Here is a 16478-nt window from a genome sequence, read left to right as displayed (position 1 = left end):
AAATAATAATAATAACATAAATCATAGGTCACTGCAGCCTACAGGTATGTCGTGTGTAGCTAAATTAATTTGTTGTGCTCTTCGTGCCAATGCACATGATTCTTACCTTTAACGGGTTTTTAGTTACGTTGTCCATGTTAAACGTGATTGTCAGCTTGTTGTCCGTTTCGAAGACGTATTCTATGCCAGCCTTGGAATAATTTTCGGGCATCCTGTCGACCGATACATAAAAATAAATTCAATGGTACGAGTATTGTGAAAAACGTCTACTGTTTTGGGTGTCGATTATGTTATTATCAATTGCATTACCACGGCCAATCCGGTACAACGTGTTTGGAATTGAAAGTGTAACAAAATCCATATTCGGTAAATACTGGCTCAAACCCCAAACAACAGTTGTATGGTTCGCCTTTGAACGTGCAGTCGTACAGTAAGTCCTCGCAATGATATACTACCTATGCGTCAAACATTGCAGTAGTTGTAAGTTGTTCTTATATTAGTTATATATCTATAGTAGCCAGTTTCTAGTATAAAATAAAGCGAAATATTACTTGGTATGCTAAATCTTTGAACTTATCCTTTGGTAGCCAATCGTATTCAGAAAACTGTTTAAACATTTGGACGTTATCGTAAGAGAACGAAGCTACTTCGTTAACAAATTTTAAAAATATCTCCGCTCGCTCATTTTCTGTGTTATTATCGTACACACTAAAGAAATATCAATTTAAAACTGTAATGCACAATAATAAAAATTTATTTTACCGTACTTAAAAAATGGCACATGTCAATGCGGCATTATACTGATGATTGATAAGGAACAATCAACAATATTTTACATTTTAAAGAATTATGCAGTAGTACCTACAATTCATCAAATCTCGTAAATCATTGTTTATTTGCTGCAGTCCACAATAGTTCAAAATTCAAATAAATAATAATTACGTACAACCGTATATTTATTTGCGATACATACATCGATGAAGTAGCCTTGTAATTAATTAGATAAAATAAATGCATATATTATGTATATAATATATACATTATACAATAATATACAGCAATAGAAACATACAATTTCTGTACTCTAAATACAAGTTACAAATACCCCTTATACCCTATTTATTATAGAAATACTTGGGTTATAAATTTACAATATAAAAATCTGTTTACCTCGTTGCGTAATCCCATACTTTTTCATCGGAAGTTGGTCGTTTAGGACATACCGTTATAGCTGGAAATTGTACGTCCCAGCTGTGAAAGTCCGTATCTAAACCAGTGATGGTCGGACTTGTTTGAAACTTCTCCCAGAGCGATATTATAATGATAGAAGTGACAACGATCCCCACAGATAAAAAACTAAACCACATGAACCTATAAAAAAAAAATATTGAAATATGTAAGTCTTAAATACGAATATTTTCTTTTAAAGTATAATTATTTTATCATTTGTAAGCAATTTTCGTTGCTCTAAAGAGTTTTAATTATACAATGTGGCTATAATATTGTTAATGTCATACATTGAATTACAATTGGACATTTAAAAAATGAGTGATATGCATTTAAATTTTAAAGGTTTAGAAAACGTACCATGTAAGTTTATGGCATTAGGCATAAGCGGAATTTGGGGCGAGATGATGCACTTTTTCGATGATATTATTTGGGGAAGGAGGGACTTTTGCCCCTTCCGACACCAGAAAACTGGGTGTGAGATGTAGAGAGAACAATTTGTAACTTATGAGTGTACCTAAATTCCAATACATATGCAATAATTTTTTACTCATTTAACTATGTGTAGTGTGTACTTGCTACTTAGCACTTACTAAGGAAATTGGAAAATGTAAGGTCCACGATAATGGATGATTTAAAAATGTTAGTGATTAATACCAATCTACCGAAATTATAATAATTTGTAAAAATAGTCCAAGTTCAATAAATACTAGATCCATATGATCCTGTAATATTACATCTATTTTATAATTTTGTAAAACTATTTTTAAGGACTATTACCCTTATTCCTTATTAGCATAAAAAATGTAATAACAGAGAAACTACTCATTCAAATTTTGAATTAAGTACCTACAACAACATTTTCGAGAAAAATGTCCATTAAATAACTTACAGTAGAAAAGGGAACCTCAACTGATGGAAACAAGTTTGTATCACCACGGGGCTCAAAAAAACAGTTCAAGTATTTGACAATATTGTCTTTGAGTTACTTATTTATAGAAATTCCAAAAATCAGAATTTTTATGAAAAATGTATTGTTAAAGAAAATAATGAGAGTGAATCGCACTGTGCAATGAATTTATTTACATTTTTACATTGGATATTTTTTACTCAGTCATCGGTTATCAATGAGACGAATGGTTAAATTAATCAAATTAATGTAAATACCGTTCGTGAAGTGGTCGATCGCTTTGTGCTATATATCTAACGCCATGTAATGTGCTGTGGTTAAAAAATTCGTTGAACTGGAGACGCATGCTGGTCTTCAATAATTTTGTTTTCGACGCTTCAACTTTTTCTGTGTTAGTCAAACCGTCAAACATTGTTAATGTTGTTTCCCCGACACTATACTTATAGTATTGCAACGAGCAGGCACGTCAAATGTGTTTATGTACAGCAGGCATAATGACTGTGAAAATTCGAAAAAGTTATCTCTGTCAATCTGGCGTGTACGAAACATATGCTCAAATTATTGGTGTCGAACAAGGGGTATATGTACTTATACATTATTATTGATTTATTTTGTGTATAATGTTTGTCACGGAGAACAATTATTACGGCTATATTATGTATGAGGTATATACAGTTTACCTCCGATAGTTTACCTCAAATTAAAACTAATGGCATTGCAAATATTCATCGGTAAAAAAATACTCTATTATATTTGAATATTTGATTTAAAGCTTTAATCCTTTAACTTTACCAATTACCATGACTTGACTGAAAATAACACAAAAAAATTATCTTATTTTTAAAAGAGCTGCTTGTTAGAATTTCAAACACAATTCGTATCATATCTCAGGATTTAGATTGAGATACTATGAGATATTATATCGTTTTTTAATATTTGGATAGAATTAATAATATTACAATTTACAGTAATCTATCGTATTATCTGGTGTCTGGTAATTAACTTTAATATTAATATCTTTTTATAAAGTTCTTGACTTAGTAATATTACAGAATTACATATCGGTCACTATATTTTTACTCACTACTTTTTTCATACGCGATACTACTAATAACTATAGAACAATAATCGTCATCATTAATTACCTACTAAATTACAGCAATAAATTAATATATATTATTCGCTGGGTTAAGATGTTTATGATAGTATATATATTATTTTTCTTTTAACCACGAACATTGCAGACCAAGTTAGAGTAGAAGCAGTTCAATTAAATTTTATTTTTGGTTTTTATATTTTCTGCGTTGTTTTTTTTTTAACAAATATAATTTTTTTTAAACAATTTGTCGTTGTTCTTAAATTTTAGGTTTCAAAGAACATTTTTTTAAATATTAAGTTTTTTATTAGGTGTATATATTTTGTACATGTGTTCGTTCGCGCTACTCAAGTGACAAGCGTGTCATTCATGTTTTTACAGAGTTACAACTCCCTCGAATATAAATTGTTTAATTTCTATTAATAATCTATTATAATAGGTATTTTGTATTGTGAGGTACATTTTGAATGAATATTGAACAATGGAAACCAGCATTTTCTACGTTTTTATGTTAAATTTATATATTATGCATAGTATCATGTTTTATTGTTTTAAGGGCATACTTAGATATTTCTTGGACATATTCGCATGAATTTTTTTTTTTAGTTTTTAAGGTAAAACCACTTGTGTTAGTATGGTTATAACTGGTGTATCGAGGATTCATTGATATTTACACATAAATAATAAATATATATATAATATATGTGCTTAAACTAAATAACAATTGTTTATTGAAATTAAATCTTTTTTTTTTTGTATAATTATAGCTCAACAATTGCATCACATTAAAACATTTAACAGTACAATATAAAGAACAAAAGTAAAATCATAATAATGTTTAATAGTTGAATAATACTATTGAATAAATTACATATCTAAAAACTAAAAATAATAAACTAATATATCATATACCTATTGAATGAATTTTCAATAGTATAGTTTTTGTAATTGTTAAAAACAATATATTTTCATCCATTCATTAGGAAAAAACAGTTTATTTTGTTAATTAATTTAGCTACATTTTTTCTCTAAACATTTTAATATCACACAGTTGGGTATTATTAACATACGTCACTGTATATAATATGAGCCTTCACGTTCATTCGTTATTCCTGTCTCCAATCCCTTCACTCTATAATTAGACTCACTCCCCCACCGCAAAACGCGTCAACGCCAGTCCTTGGACGTATATAAAAACAAATATAGAATTTCTTTAATTTGTTTATTTTCCTGTCCTTTTTTTGTAATTGTTTTTACACGAAAAGGTTGATATTTATTATTTTGTGTGCAGTTTGGCAAAAGGCGACTTTAACGACGGAGGCGTATTTGCGTACTGCATAATTTATACGGAGACTTTTTTTTTCAAATCATATATTTTCTTTTCGTCGTTTTCGGGATCGGTGGAAGGGACGCGGGTGTATACAGCGGTGAGTCGTGTGTTCCAAAATTAAACTTCAGCCAAATGGATCACCGACACGGCTGTGTCTAGAGTATACAGTTTAGTGTACACCGCGCCGTCATCTCGTCGTGTCGCTCTTTTGACTGCGCTGTACCGCGAATCAGCATGACGACGGCGCAATGTTTTCGTCGTTAAAGTTTTCCACGCTGCGGTCGAAGAAACACACGTCTCCGAAGCAAAGCGCGCAGCACCGGAAGTCCACGAGCAAATGTAAGGAGCCTACACGTGAGCAACATTATTGTATACGTTCGAATATATATATATATATATATATATATATGTATATGAGCAGTCGACGCCGAATATTCACGATCGCTTTCTCGTAATTATTCATTTTAGGGCTGCTGGACAAGGTGTGTTCGGCCCGGAAGAGTGAAGACAAACGAATGGTGTCCAAGCACGCGATTTACGAGTCTAGCACCTACACGGATCAATGTACGGGTATATCTGTAGACTATATTTAATACTTATAATAAAATTATGACATTGTTTATGACTCCTGATATATGCTTTAACTATAAAGATCTGAATATAAAAAATAAAATATACAATAGACCTGCGGGCTGCAATAGACGCGACGATTAATAAAGAATACATAGATAAATTAACTTCAAAGTATAATATACGCACTCTGTTAACGCGTTATCCTCGTAAAAGTCTAAATTATTTAATACTATGTAGCTATTATTATAGTCAGTTACCTAATATTTAATTATTAATGGAGCTTCGCATGGGTAGTGGTGTAATGGTAGTGATGTAGCTATATAGAACTGTAAAGGTGTTTTATAAATATAAAAATATTAAGATCACGACGAAAGAGCATTTTAGATATTTGGTATATAGGGTATATAGGTAAGTTGGTAGGTACTTTATTACAATTTTAAGTCATAAATATTTAAAATAGGTAAATAGGGAATAGTATATTGTATATATGACAATTGAAAAACGAAAATCATAAAGATTCCAATGAAATTATCTAGCTATGAATTGAGGCATATGTAATCATTTGGAAAATTAATAGGACTTGAATTATTTAGGATAGTGAAACTGGTAGAAAACACATCTACATCTTTGTTTTCATAAAAACCCTAGTTTCTTATAACTTGATGGGTATTTTAGTGTATACGCCTTTAGTCTTAATTTTCAGATCAGTATGTGAAACACAAAATCATCGATGTGTTCATCGAACGGGAAGATGGTAGTCTCGGGATAGTGCTGCGTGGTGGTGCACATCCGGATCCTGACATGTGCAAGCCTTTGACCGTGACACACGTCAGACCCGATGGACCCGCAGACAGGTTAGTACCAATTAAAACTTAAATTGATTCCAGATTATAGTTCAAACAATGTAAATTGATGGAAAATTAATAACTCATCATAATTTATAATAATAAATAATGTTATCATATAATCAGTGATCTGGCTGATATCGGGACTACCTATGTGTAAAATGTAGTTGGCGAGCCTCTATTCGGAGTCGTGTTTTGGTGTTACTTTGGGGGCTTCGATTTTATAGTCTGATTTTATCGATGAACCTGGGTGACTGGATGAATAAATGAAAACAATTCGTTCCAGCTAACTAACCAATTAATTCCATCATTTAATAAAATGGATATTGTAATTAATAAAAACTAATCAATTATTAATACTAAATCCGAAATATGTAATAAACATTGACCTCACTGGTGGAATAACAGTTCATATTGTACCCTATATGGCTATATGGCTATGTCCCTATGACCCTATGTCCCTACCTAACTGTGGTTCTTTCAACATCTATATTTTATCACTGTCCTTCTCTCCCACGCTATAGTATATTATATATTTAAAATTTAAATTACTTTTTTTCTTCCACTGAGCTAAAATGTTCCTCTTTCCAGTTTCCTCCAATAATGTCATCACAATAAAATCCATCCTTAATTTTATCCATCAAATTGGTTTAAAAATCGATGTGTCTATGTGCCTTACACAGTTACACACCACGATCTGTTCATTTCTGTTATTAATATCTTTATTTTTTTTCTCTTGCATTTAGTCCCTCTCAAAATAATAGTTACAAGATGCAATTATTTCTATTAAAATCTCATTGAATTAAAAAAAAAAAACTATCAACCACCAATAATCGCTCAATAATTTATTTATTCCGATCGACCGTGGGAATATCATAAATGCTCAGGGATCTATGCGACGTACGGTCAATTGGTCGTATGAAATTGATTTCCAGCAATTGGTCTGAGACTTATCAAACTGAAGTATACGACAAATTTGTACCACGGTCAATTGACGAATAACTCGTTCTGGGTGATAGCTCAACGTGAATTTCCTTCAAGCTGGCCCTGCATATATTAACCAGATCTATCCTGCTTATACATATAATATTTGAAATATAAACGTTTTTAATTAAGGTATTAATATAAAGAAATAGACTGTACAGAACATTGAAATTTCAGTATTTAATTGATATAATAATCGTAGAAGCAATAAGCATATACAAATATTATAATTGCTAGCTTATTGACCAAATAACAGTTCTAACGTTTTTACACAAGATGTAACCGAATAACTTTAAAATGAAATAACTTTTGTACCAGTTAATATAATTTTTTTTATATTAATGGACGCTATAAGTTCTGTATAAAGTTGTTGATTTTCATTTACGGAAGATAAAAATTATAAGTGTACTACATACTATGTAGTATTCTAATTAAATTCTTTTAGAAAAAATTTGAAATAACCAATTTGTAAATCTAATTATTAGAAAAATGATGGTAAAAAGGTTTATTTATAAGTCAAGTAGTTTATTTTTATTTTTTAAAAATATCAATATTTTTTTAAGTAAATTAATTTTAAACATAAAAACTTTTTTTTATATATTCTTTTTGGAAATTATCGGACTTAAGTAAATCTTAAATTATTTATTATCCATACAAGATAATCATAATTGTTCATATTTTAACTATTGACAATTTTTATTTTTCATTTGTCAGGTCTTTCTGTTACTCCTTGTACAGTTATAGTGTAGTTTGTAACTACAACTTAAGTTATTAAATAAGTGAAATAATTTATGTTTAATACATTGATTTATTTTTAGAGAAGGCACAATTAAGGTTGGTGATCATTTATTAGCCGTGGACGGTGTTTCGTTGAATGGTTTAATACTGGCTGACGCTGATGCAATACTCAGACAGTCGGACGGGGCATGCCGATTGACCGTGCGATACCAAGTATCGGCGGCGGATCGAGTCGGTAACACCACTTGTCCAATGTTGGTTGAAGTTGAGAGCCCAAGACCCCATCAACTAGGCCTAACGTTGACAAACACGATCAATAATAGCGCTGTCGTAGTTGATCACGTAAAACCTGGAAGCATTGCCGAGCGGTAAGTATCTTATTCCCCGTATACTCGTTTACGAAATTTTGAATAATTTAAATTGGTGATCTTTAACATTCTAGTATAATATCCACTATGTACTTTTGTTAACACTCATCAGTGTTCCCTACTCTTCTATGAGGTAAAGTGAGAAAAGGGGGACCTGATAATAACACGTTTACAGGTGTAGTATTACTAGTATTAGTTAGTTAAGTGCAGTGCGAACCACTCGGAACTTAGTTATGTAGTGTTCACTCTTAAGTATTATTCTTATTAATAAATGTTGTAAGCTGTTGAAGAAATTAATTGTAGTTAATACTTTTAACAATACATATTACCGTGATGTGAAATTATATTTTTCCGAAGATGTGGTGCTATATTTCCGGGCGACCAGATAGTGGCCGTCAATGATACGAGGGTGGCTGGGCTAAGGACAGCGGCCAGTGACGTGTACAAACTGCTACGAACGTGTGGTGGCGCTCAGTCCACTCTCAGATTAGAAATAATACCGGCATTTACCACAGACTTAATACACGCCGAATGTAAGTGCGAATGTACCATTAAATTCCATATTTGAGTATACCACCATACAAGTTATATAATTGTTATAAAAGTTGTTTTTTCAAAGTCCATATATTTTTAATTTAAATTTACTGTTATGGATGACGATTGACGACAGTTTTGTATTTGAGTGTTCATTTCTCCAACAAAAAGGACAAAGAAAGGCATCATATATAATATGATAGCTATATGTGTATTTGTGTAATCACTTACCATGATTAAGGATATATTAAATATTAAACTGCATGGCTTGCCAAATTTAAATTAAGCAATTCATATTTTCTAATTAAAAATTAAGTTGTATCAAAATTTTTACCAAGGTAAAAAAATAGGTACCTATGATACAAAATATAGCTCTCGAGCGGGCTTATTGCATCTCCCTCAAATATGCCACTGACATTAGGTACCGATATTTATGTACCTAACATTATAAATTATAGTATATACCTATTACCAATACGTTTTGTAGATTGTTCGTCGTACGATTCACGTCAACATTTGTACTCTGTATACGAAGATCCCATCGATCCAGTAGTTTGGGAACCAACGGAAACGCGTAAGATTGTTCATCATATAATATGCATACACGTAGACTTTTTCGTCTGATTATCATATTTTAAATTTCATCAAAATTGGTTTGTGCATAGATAACGTGGTACGAGTAGATTACACTATATTGACTTTGGTGGCCGACGAAAACGGTCGGTTTGGAATGGACGTTCGATCCAATAACTTGGCACTCGTCGTTTGTTATATAGAACCAGGAGGACCCACTGACAGGTTGCTTTTATTTGAAATATGTACTTTTTTCGCGACTTAATCGTTCTTTTTAAATATACATTTTGGTATTCTAGAACCGGTTGCGTGCAAGTTGGAGATCGTATACTGTCTGTGAACGGGTGCAAGAGCACCAGTTTCGTGCCTTTATTCCAGCAACCACTGCACGATTTTTTAGGACCTGAAGTAAAAAATGCCTGCATCAAGGTGGAGTTTGATATAACAGACTCTGTAGTTCCCACGTCGGGAGAATTCACAGTGAAGTTGTTGAAAAATGACTACAGAAGTCTCGGAATCACGATTACAGGTAAACACCATGAACGTGTATATTACGTACATTAATAATACATACAAGTACAATGTGTCAATATATAATATTGTACAATGACAATATCTTTTTTCGCATTTGCTATACAAATTTGTAACTATTGATCATATCGCATTGATCGGTGCTTATATAATATATATATTTTATAGACGATGGCAACGGGCAAGTGTGTATTTCGGAAATCGTACCTGGTTCTATAGCTCATCGATCGGGCACATTAAAAATTGGAGACACATTGCTGGCTGTGAATAATAAATCACTGAGTGATTGCACTAGACAAGAAGCAAGTAGTATACTCCAAGAAGCCGGAGATGTGGTAACACTGCGAGTACGGACTTCCAATACGGCGATAGGTAATATACTTATGTATAACTATAACTTATGCGTTTATTAACACACAAATAAGATGCAATAATACATACCTAATTATAATAATATAATATAGTCATAATTTAAATTCGGACAATTTGGATTTCTATAGTTCAATTCTATAATAATAACAAATTGTGTATTTAAATATTTTTCAAACAAAATCATCTTTTTCTTTTATGAGAAAAAAAATGTCCACAAATTAATAACAATCATCATAATATTATTTATATGTATTAAATGTTTGCATATACTCGTAGTAGGTATATTAGTTATTTTGATGAAAGAGTCATCATAAAAATGTCTTTTCATAATTGTTAGAGTTAATTTATTTTTTATTTATTTTTACTTAAATCTAATTAGATTGCCTTTAATAGAATGCATCTTTTATTTTTAAAAGAATTTTTTATATTTATATTATTGGGTAACCAATAATGAAAAATAATGTGATAGGTATCAAATAACTAAATATTTAAAGCATGAACGTACGCTCTAATAAAAATAATAAATAACAAAAGTTAGCCAAACTAAGTGTTTAAATTTATATTTTATTAATTGTATTAATATATATTATACGTTTTGGCACTGTTGGATTAAGAAAACATTACTCTAAATTAAGCTATTTTCAGCTTATTCATACTATATTTAATATTAATTATCAATTTGATGTTTGTCATTTATTTGTTTTTAAGCAATACATTTATCACAGAGAATAATTTTACTTTGTGTAACAAATAAGATTTTCCTTAATTCTAATACATTTTTAATTTATTAGAAGTTAGCTTTTTTTTTACACTAATTATATTTTATTACCATGAAATATTAAGTTGTATTTCGTATTTGAGAAAACAAATTTATTTCGTATTTATTATGTTTCTAAATCATTAACTTACTAGGTATATTATTTAATTTATTGGATTAAAATTAAGTAATTAATACGATTGTATGTGTAAACTTAGTCTAAATTATTTTTATTGTTAAGAATCTTTAATATAATTATTTAATATAATCTTGAAGTGGGTAAAGTCTGGTGAGGATAATTCCTATTACCTTCATAATGTGTTTTGCTTATTTATTTTCATTAAATAATTAATATAAATCGTAATATGGTAATTGCTAATTGGTAGGTACTTAACCTGATATGGGTCACAGTGTCACATCAATGTACAGTTTATTTTTATATATTTACCAAACTATGTTTTTAAATAACTAATAAGGATAATTTCAAGTGGGGTTCCGAATTTCAAAAACGACATGAATTGGGTTCGGACGTATTTGGTCGAGTACATGAGTTGTGTCCTGGTATATTTTATCAAGTATATGAATTGAGTTCCGTCTATAAAGCGTTATTCAAGAGGCACCACGTGGAGGTTGGGTAGAAAGTCTCTCAACAATTTTATTTTTAGTTACCTTTACTCAGATGTAAAAATGATTAAAATATTAAAATGTTTTTTTTTCTTTTCATCGTAAATATTTTCATTTTAATATAGTTTAAATTAGGTAAACAATTTAAAAAACACATCTTTCACAAAACTTAATCAGGTCTGTACTCCACTGGTAAAACTTAGAATCTTTTCCATTAAAAATGTCCTTTTTCTGCTCAGTTATTTTGCCGAGCTCCGAAGGGATATGTAAATTTCACTCTTGAGTTCCAAATAAGATGTCTATTAAAACAAAAACGTTGGGGTGAGCTGCCCCGGAACTCGCATTTAAAAAAAGTAAGTTTCAATATATTATCCGGTGACGTCATTGTCAACAACAATAAGGTAGAAATATGGAATACTATCATAGTACCCCAGACCCAATAGTTCAAGTATTATCAAATAACACTATATATGTAAAATGCAATTCGTGTTTAATTTAAGCAATCAAGTATCTCAGGAACTAACTTGAGTCTTAAATAGTGCAGTATATTCATTATCGGTGGGTTATAAACATATAAACATTATAACTTATTAAAATTGTTTATAAAAATCGGAATTGCGTGGATTAAATATGATTATTTTGTTTGGTTTATCAGATGATTATGAAAACGAAGATGATTTGGTTCAATACACAGTAGAACTATACAAAAAAGGAGAACCTTTGGGTATTACAATCACAGGTTCGGAAGATTCCCGATTACCGATTTCTATTCAAGAATTATCACCAGGTATCAAAAATGACTAAATAAATTATTTAACATTAGTTTCTGATTATATTATTTAAAGAAATTACATATTTAGTTTTCTGTTTCCGGTTATTGTGAACTTCCGAAAATAGCCAAATTAAAGTTAAATTAAAATTGTGCAGACTTTAATTATGAAATATCAAGTTTAAATTCAATTTGAATGATTGGCTATACAAAATTAGTAACGTTAAGAAAGTATTCTATACAGTTTTAATTATTTGAGCTATTTTATTCATTAAATAGTCATCTATAAGCTCGAATATACAGAATATAACGCGTGGTAGGGATGTCGTACCACCTATGTTATTTCGTTGGACCCAAAAATAATAGGTTTAGCCAGTTTGCGTATTGTGTTATACAGTTAGGTTCATGGAAAAATGTTGACGTATAATACAACAGATAAAAATCGCTATAAAAACTAGAATCGTTAATTTAATTTACGGTTGTTATACATTCACCATGACACGCAAACTATAAAACCTAATAACAACAAACAACAACATAAATATTACAGAACTACAACTGTTGTTTTTTGATTTTATCGGAGGTATAAAATTCACGTTTTTTAAGCAAAATAATAACATAGAATTATAGATAATGTTATGGTAAATATATTTTATTTTTATTTAAAACAAATTGGAACTTCATCACGCATGCTCCCCTTCCTGTTTTCTTATTCAAAAATAATTTTTATAAGTTTTGAAGTATACTTAAAAAAACTTGAAAATATTCCTTAAAATCTTCTGTTTATCATATGACAACCCCGCTTTCCACTATAAATTATTTAGCGGATAATTCTTCTGAGCATTTTTACGTATCAAAAAAAAAACTTCAAACTGGTAGTTTTTGAGTTATTTAACTTTGTGTACTAATGATAATTGGTCCCCAATAATGTATCTGAAAGTTGTGGGAGTATGCGATAGGTAAATAATATTAATCTATCGATTTTAATAATTAATAAAGTTTGCCAAAATATAATAAATACTAGTTCTAATAGCCAAAATATTACTATTAGGCGATAATATTACCTTTAAAATGTATGAAAAATAAATTATATAATTTTGTGAAAACGTTTTTGAGAACTTGATACTTAAATATAAACATTTAATCATGTCTTACTTTACATAACTTATTATAAAATGAGTTACACAATATAAAAATATTAATATTATGTGTTTGTGGATTTACCCTTAACACGAAATGGGTCAGAAAAAAATCGATGAAAATACTCCGTTAGAAAAAGTCGGTCACGAAAAAAATATGCAAAAGTACCCGTAACAAAAAAAATATCGGGAAAATATGTCTAGTAGAAAAAAGGAACATTAATGCTAAATTATAAAAATCAATCGCCATAAGATTATCCTAAAAATTCTCAAATTTTGTATAGTGAGCTAAAATATTACTAGTGACAGATGCATTGTATAAAAAAATTCCATATCTTATAGTATGATAGAGGTAGCTGACACCACTTACCACTGAGGAAAATAATTATGTTTAATGATGGACATTTTTCTTAAGGTCCTTGATATGTTTTACATTTATCACATGCTATATACGGGGGGATCCATTTAAAGTAATACACAAATTATTTCAGTAAACACATTTTTTTTAATGTTTCTTTTATATAATTTTAAGTTGGTTTAAAATACAATTGTATTTTTTACTATTTAATAATAAATAAATGGGTTAAATATGGTTAAAATGCATGAGCATTAACCATTGGTCGTTAACTCGTAATATTACTATCACTGCGATGTGCTGTCTTGTGCTGTCTTGTGCTGCAGGTGGACTGGCAGACCGGACGGGCGCCATACACGTGGGCGACCGTCTGTTGGCGATCAACGGTGCGGACCTGTCCGAGGCACCGCTGTCCACGGCCATAGCGCAGTTGCAGAACACCGACGACAGGGTGGTGATTACTGTTTCTAGACCGCAACAGCGGTCTTTGTATACCAGCGCGGGTATGCTGTCCGGGTCGGCAGCTGCTGCTGAAGACTCGGCCATCGAGTCGGACACCTGTACCCGATCGGCGCCCAACTTGCACGAGCCCACGCCTGACCGGATTGTGTTCCGGCACCGGTCCAAAAGTGCTCAGAGGAAGGTGCCGGAGTTCGACAGCGACTATTTCGGTGGCACTCTCCGCCCGTACTACATACGCGAGCACGCCGACTACGATATCGACAGTATATTCAAGATAGCCGAGAACCAGGACAGGGACGGGCTGCTCGATTTCGACCTGTTCCAAGTACGTCGGCAGCCATTCTGGTGCATCGTATATAATTAATCATTATACTTATCGTTCGATAAGAATATTATGCAGCCACGTTTCGATACAAAGATATAAATTTTTCTAGCTGGAGGATTTCGACCTGCTTCACATATTATGGGTGATAGTGAAAATTCCCCCAATTATAATGATAATACAATATTTTTTGTTGGAAAATTTACTTTTGATCTTTGATCTCCAATAGTACTCTATTTTTGTTACCAATATTAATTTAAAATTAAATATTTGGACTCCCATTTTCAAATTAGGTCACATGGAACTGGGCTTTTTCAAGTTTTTACAATATTGCGATGTTAGTATTTTTATAAAATATTATAGCGGTTCACTTGTTATGTTTCCAATTTAAAGATAATTTGACTGCATCTACAAGACTACCACTAAATTCGTGTTTGGTACTTTAATTTTTCGTGAGTCTACAGTACTGAATAAATTTGATTTTTTTAACGTAATCGAAATCGTAAAAGCCATTCGTTGTTGGACCTAAATATTACATAATAGATGGCTCATGGGTGACGCGGTTTTAACCCCTGTATATACAAACACTTCAGGCTTATTGTTATAATAGTTCTACCTTCCATTTTATTTAGGTTACCCTGTTCAAGGATGCAGTGTACGAAGATTTCGGTTTCAGTATATCGGATGGTCTGTACGAGCGAGGAGTGTTCGTCAACAATATCAGAAAAGGTGGACCGGCCGACTTGAGTGGCATGCTAAAACGATACGACCGAATAATTCAAGTTAGTGTTTATTCTACGACTCCATGTTATACTATAATGTATTAATATCATATACGTGCTAGCAGCCATTAGGTATATCGTATATGGACTTAATGTACTAAACTACTAAATGAAACTGATGGAGTGTCCTGGAGCCATACAGTAAATGTCAGTTTTTTGAATGAAAACTGCTCTTTTTAAAAGGGTGATTGTTTGGAAAACAGAAGTTACAGTATCTTTACAGGATATTACTTAGAAATTAGAAGTACAAAGAAATCTCTAAGAAATGAAATAATTCGGTCTTAAGACTTTAAGTATATTAAAAAATTCCCAAAATCATATTTTGAAAACTATATTAACTGAAAAAATAAAGTTGGTGAGCTTACTTGTTGAAATCTTTATTTATTATATTCCATTATTAAATTATGCTCGTGTTATTCATATTATATGAATGTATGATCCATCAAATTTGGTACATATAATAATATGATGTATTGCACATAGACATTAATCGATCCGTGATTTTCTGTAGGTGAATAACACCAGGACAGATGATTCCGACTGCTGTCTGACCGTGCCATTGGTGGCGTCTGCTGGGGACAAAATCACACTGACCGTGGAAAGACGAAATAACATGCCAAGAATTCAATTTCCTTAGTCGATCTACAGTCACGTAAATTAAAGTTACTTATCGTGCGTAACTGCACAGCATACCTTACAAACTCGATTCCACAAAATCTGATATTGTTTTAGGGCTGAAGATTCCTCGCGTTCTGTATACGTTTGATTTATGTATTATTTATATTATTTGTCTTTTTCAAAACGTCCCACGCACTATGTATTATATAGATAACATGCAAAAACTCTAATCCTATAATATAACCATCGTAACTATTAGATAAGTATTATTCGTTAATATTTCTATTTTATTTTAAGATAAAATCTATATTATATATATGTTACATTTTTATATTTAATTTTTTTATACTCATTATTTTTATTTTGTCCGTTAATATAATTATAAACGTGTTTATTTATATGAGAGCGCACTTGTGCGTGTGAGTGCGTGATGTGTGTGTATGTGTATGTGTGTTTGTACACGATGTTTTTAAACTGGATATTTTGGGTAATCGAAAGTATAGGTATACCTACTATAATAAACTGTAATTTAATAATAATCATTTGTGATTATTTTCTTTTTTAGGAAC

General features: G+C 31.0%; 2 protein-coding genes across 4 annotated transcripts; one reads left to right on the top strand and one right to left on the bottom strand.

Annotated features, from left to right (window-relative positions):
• Positions 1–49: 49 nt before the first annotated feature.
• Positions 50–2777, bottom strand: LOC111029260 (sodium channel protein Nach-like). The gene is made up of 5 exons (XM_022308218.1): positions 2395–2777; positions 1171–1371; positions 552–708; positions 310–455; positions 50–212 (listed from the first exon to the last, which is right to left on the bottom strand). The coding sequence occupies exons 1-5, from the start codon at positions 2547–2549 to the stop codon at positions 65–67; spliced, it is 807 nt and encodes a 268-aa protein (XP_022163910.1). The 5' UTR covers positions 2550–2777; the 3' UTR covers positions 50–64.
• A 1900-nt stretch (positions 2778–4677) lies between these two features.
• LOC111029258 (glutamate receptor-interacting protein 1-like) lies at positions 4678–16449 on the top strand. 3 transcript variants are annotated; one of them, XM_022308216.1, is made up of 13 exons: positions 4678–4902; positions 5032–5127; positions 5840–5990; positions 7784–8071; positions 8429–8604; positions 9093–9179; positions 9271–9403; positions 9478–9707; positions 9878–10081; positions 12118–12249; positions 14052–14512; positions 15142–15291; positions 15803–16449. In XM_022308216.1, the coding sequence occupies exons 1-13, from the start codon at positions 4812–4814 to the stop codon at positions 15926–15928; spliced, it is 2325 nt and encodes a 774-aa protein (XP_022163908.1). In that variant the 5' UTR covers positions 4678–4811; the 3' UTR covers positions 15929–16449. The 3 variants fall into 3 exon arrangements, with proteins under 3 accessions (XP_022163908.1, XP_022163907.1, XP_022163909.1); XM_022308215.1 differs by having other exon boundaries at positions 4679–4917; XM_022308217.1 differs by lacking the exon at positions 4678–4902 and having other exon boundaries at positions 5827–5990.
• Positions 16450–16478: the final 29 nt, after the last annotated feature.

This window comes from Myzus persicae, unplaced genomic scaffold, assembly GCF_001856785.1.
Source record: "Myzus persicae strain clone G006 unplaced genomic scaffold, MPER_G0061.0, whole genome shotgun sequence".
Lineage (NCBI taxonomy): Eukaryota > Metazoa > Arthropoda > Insecta > Hemiptera > Aphididae > Myzus > Myzus persicae.
The sequence above is the reverse complement of the archived record's forward strand: the minus strand, read 5'-3'. Positions and strand labels throughout refer to the sequence as shown.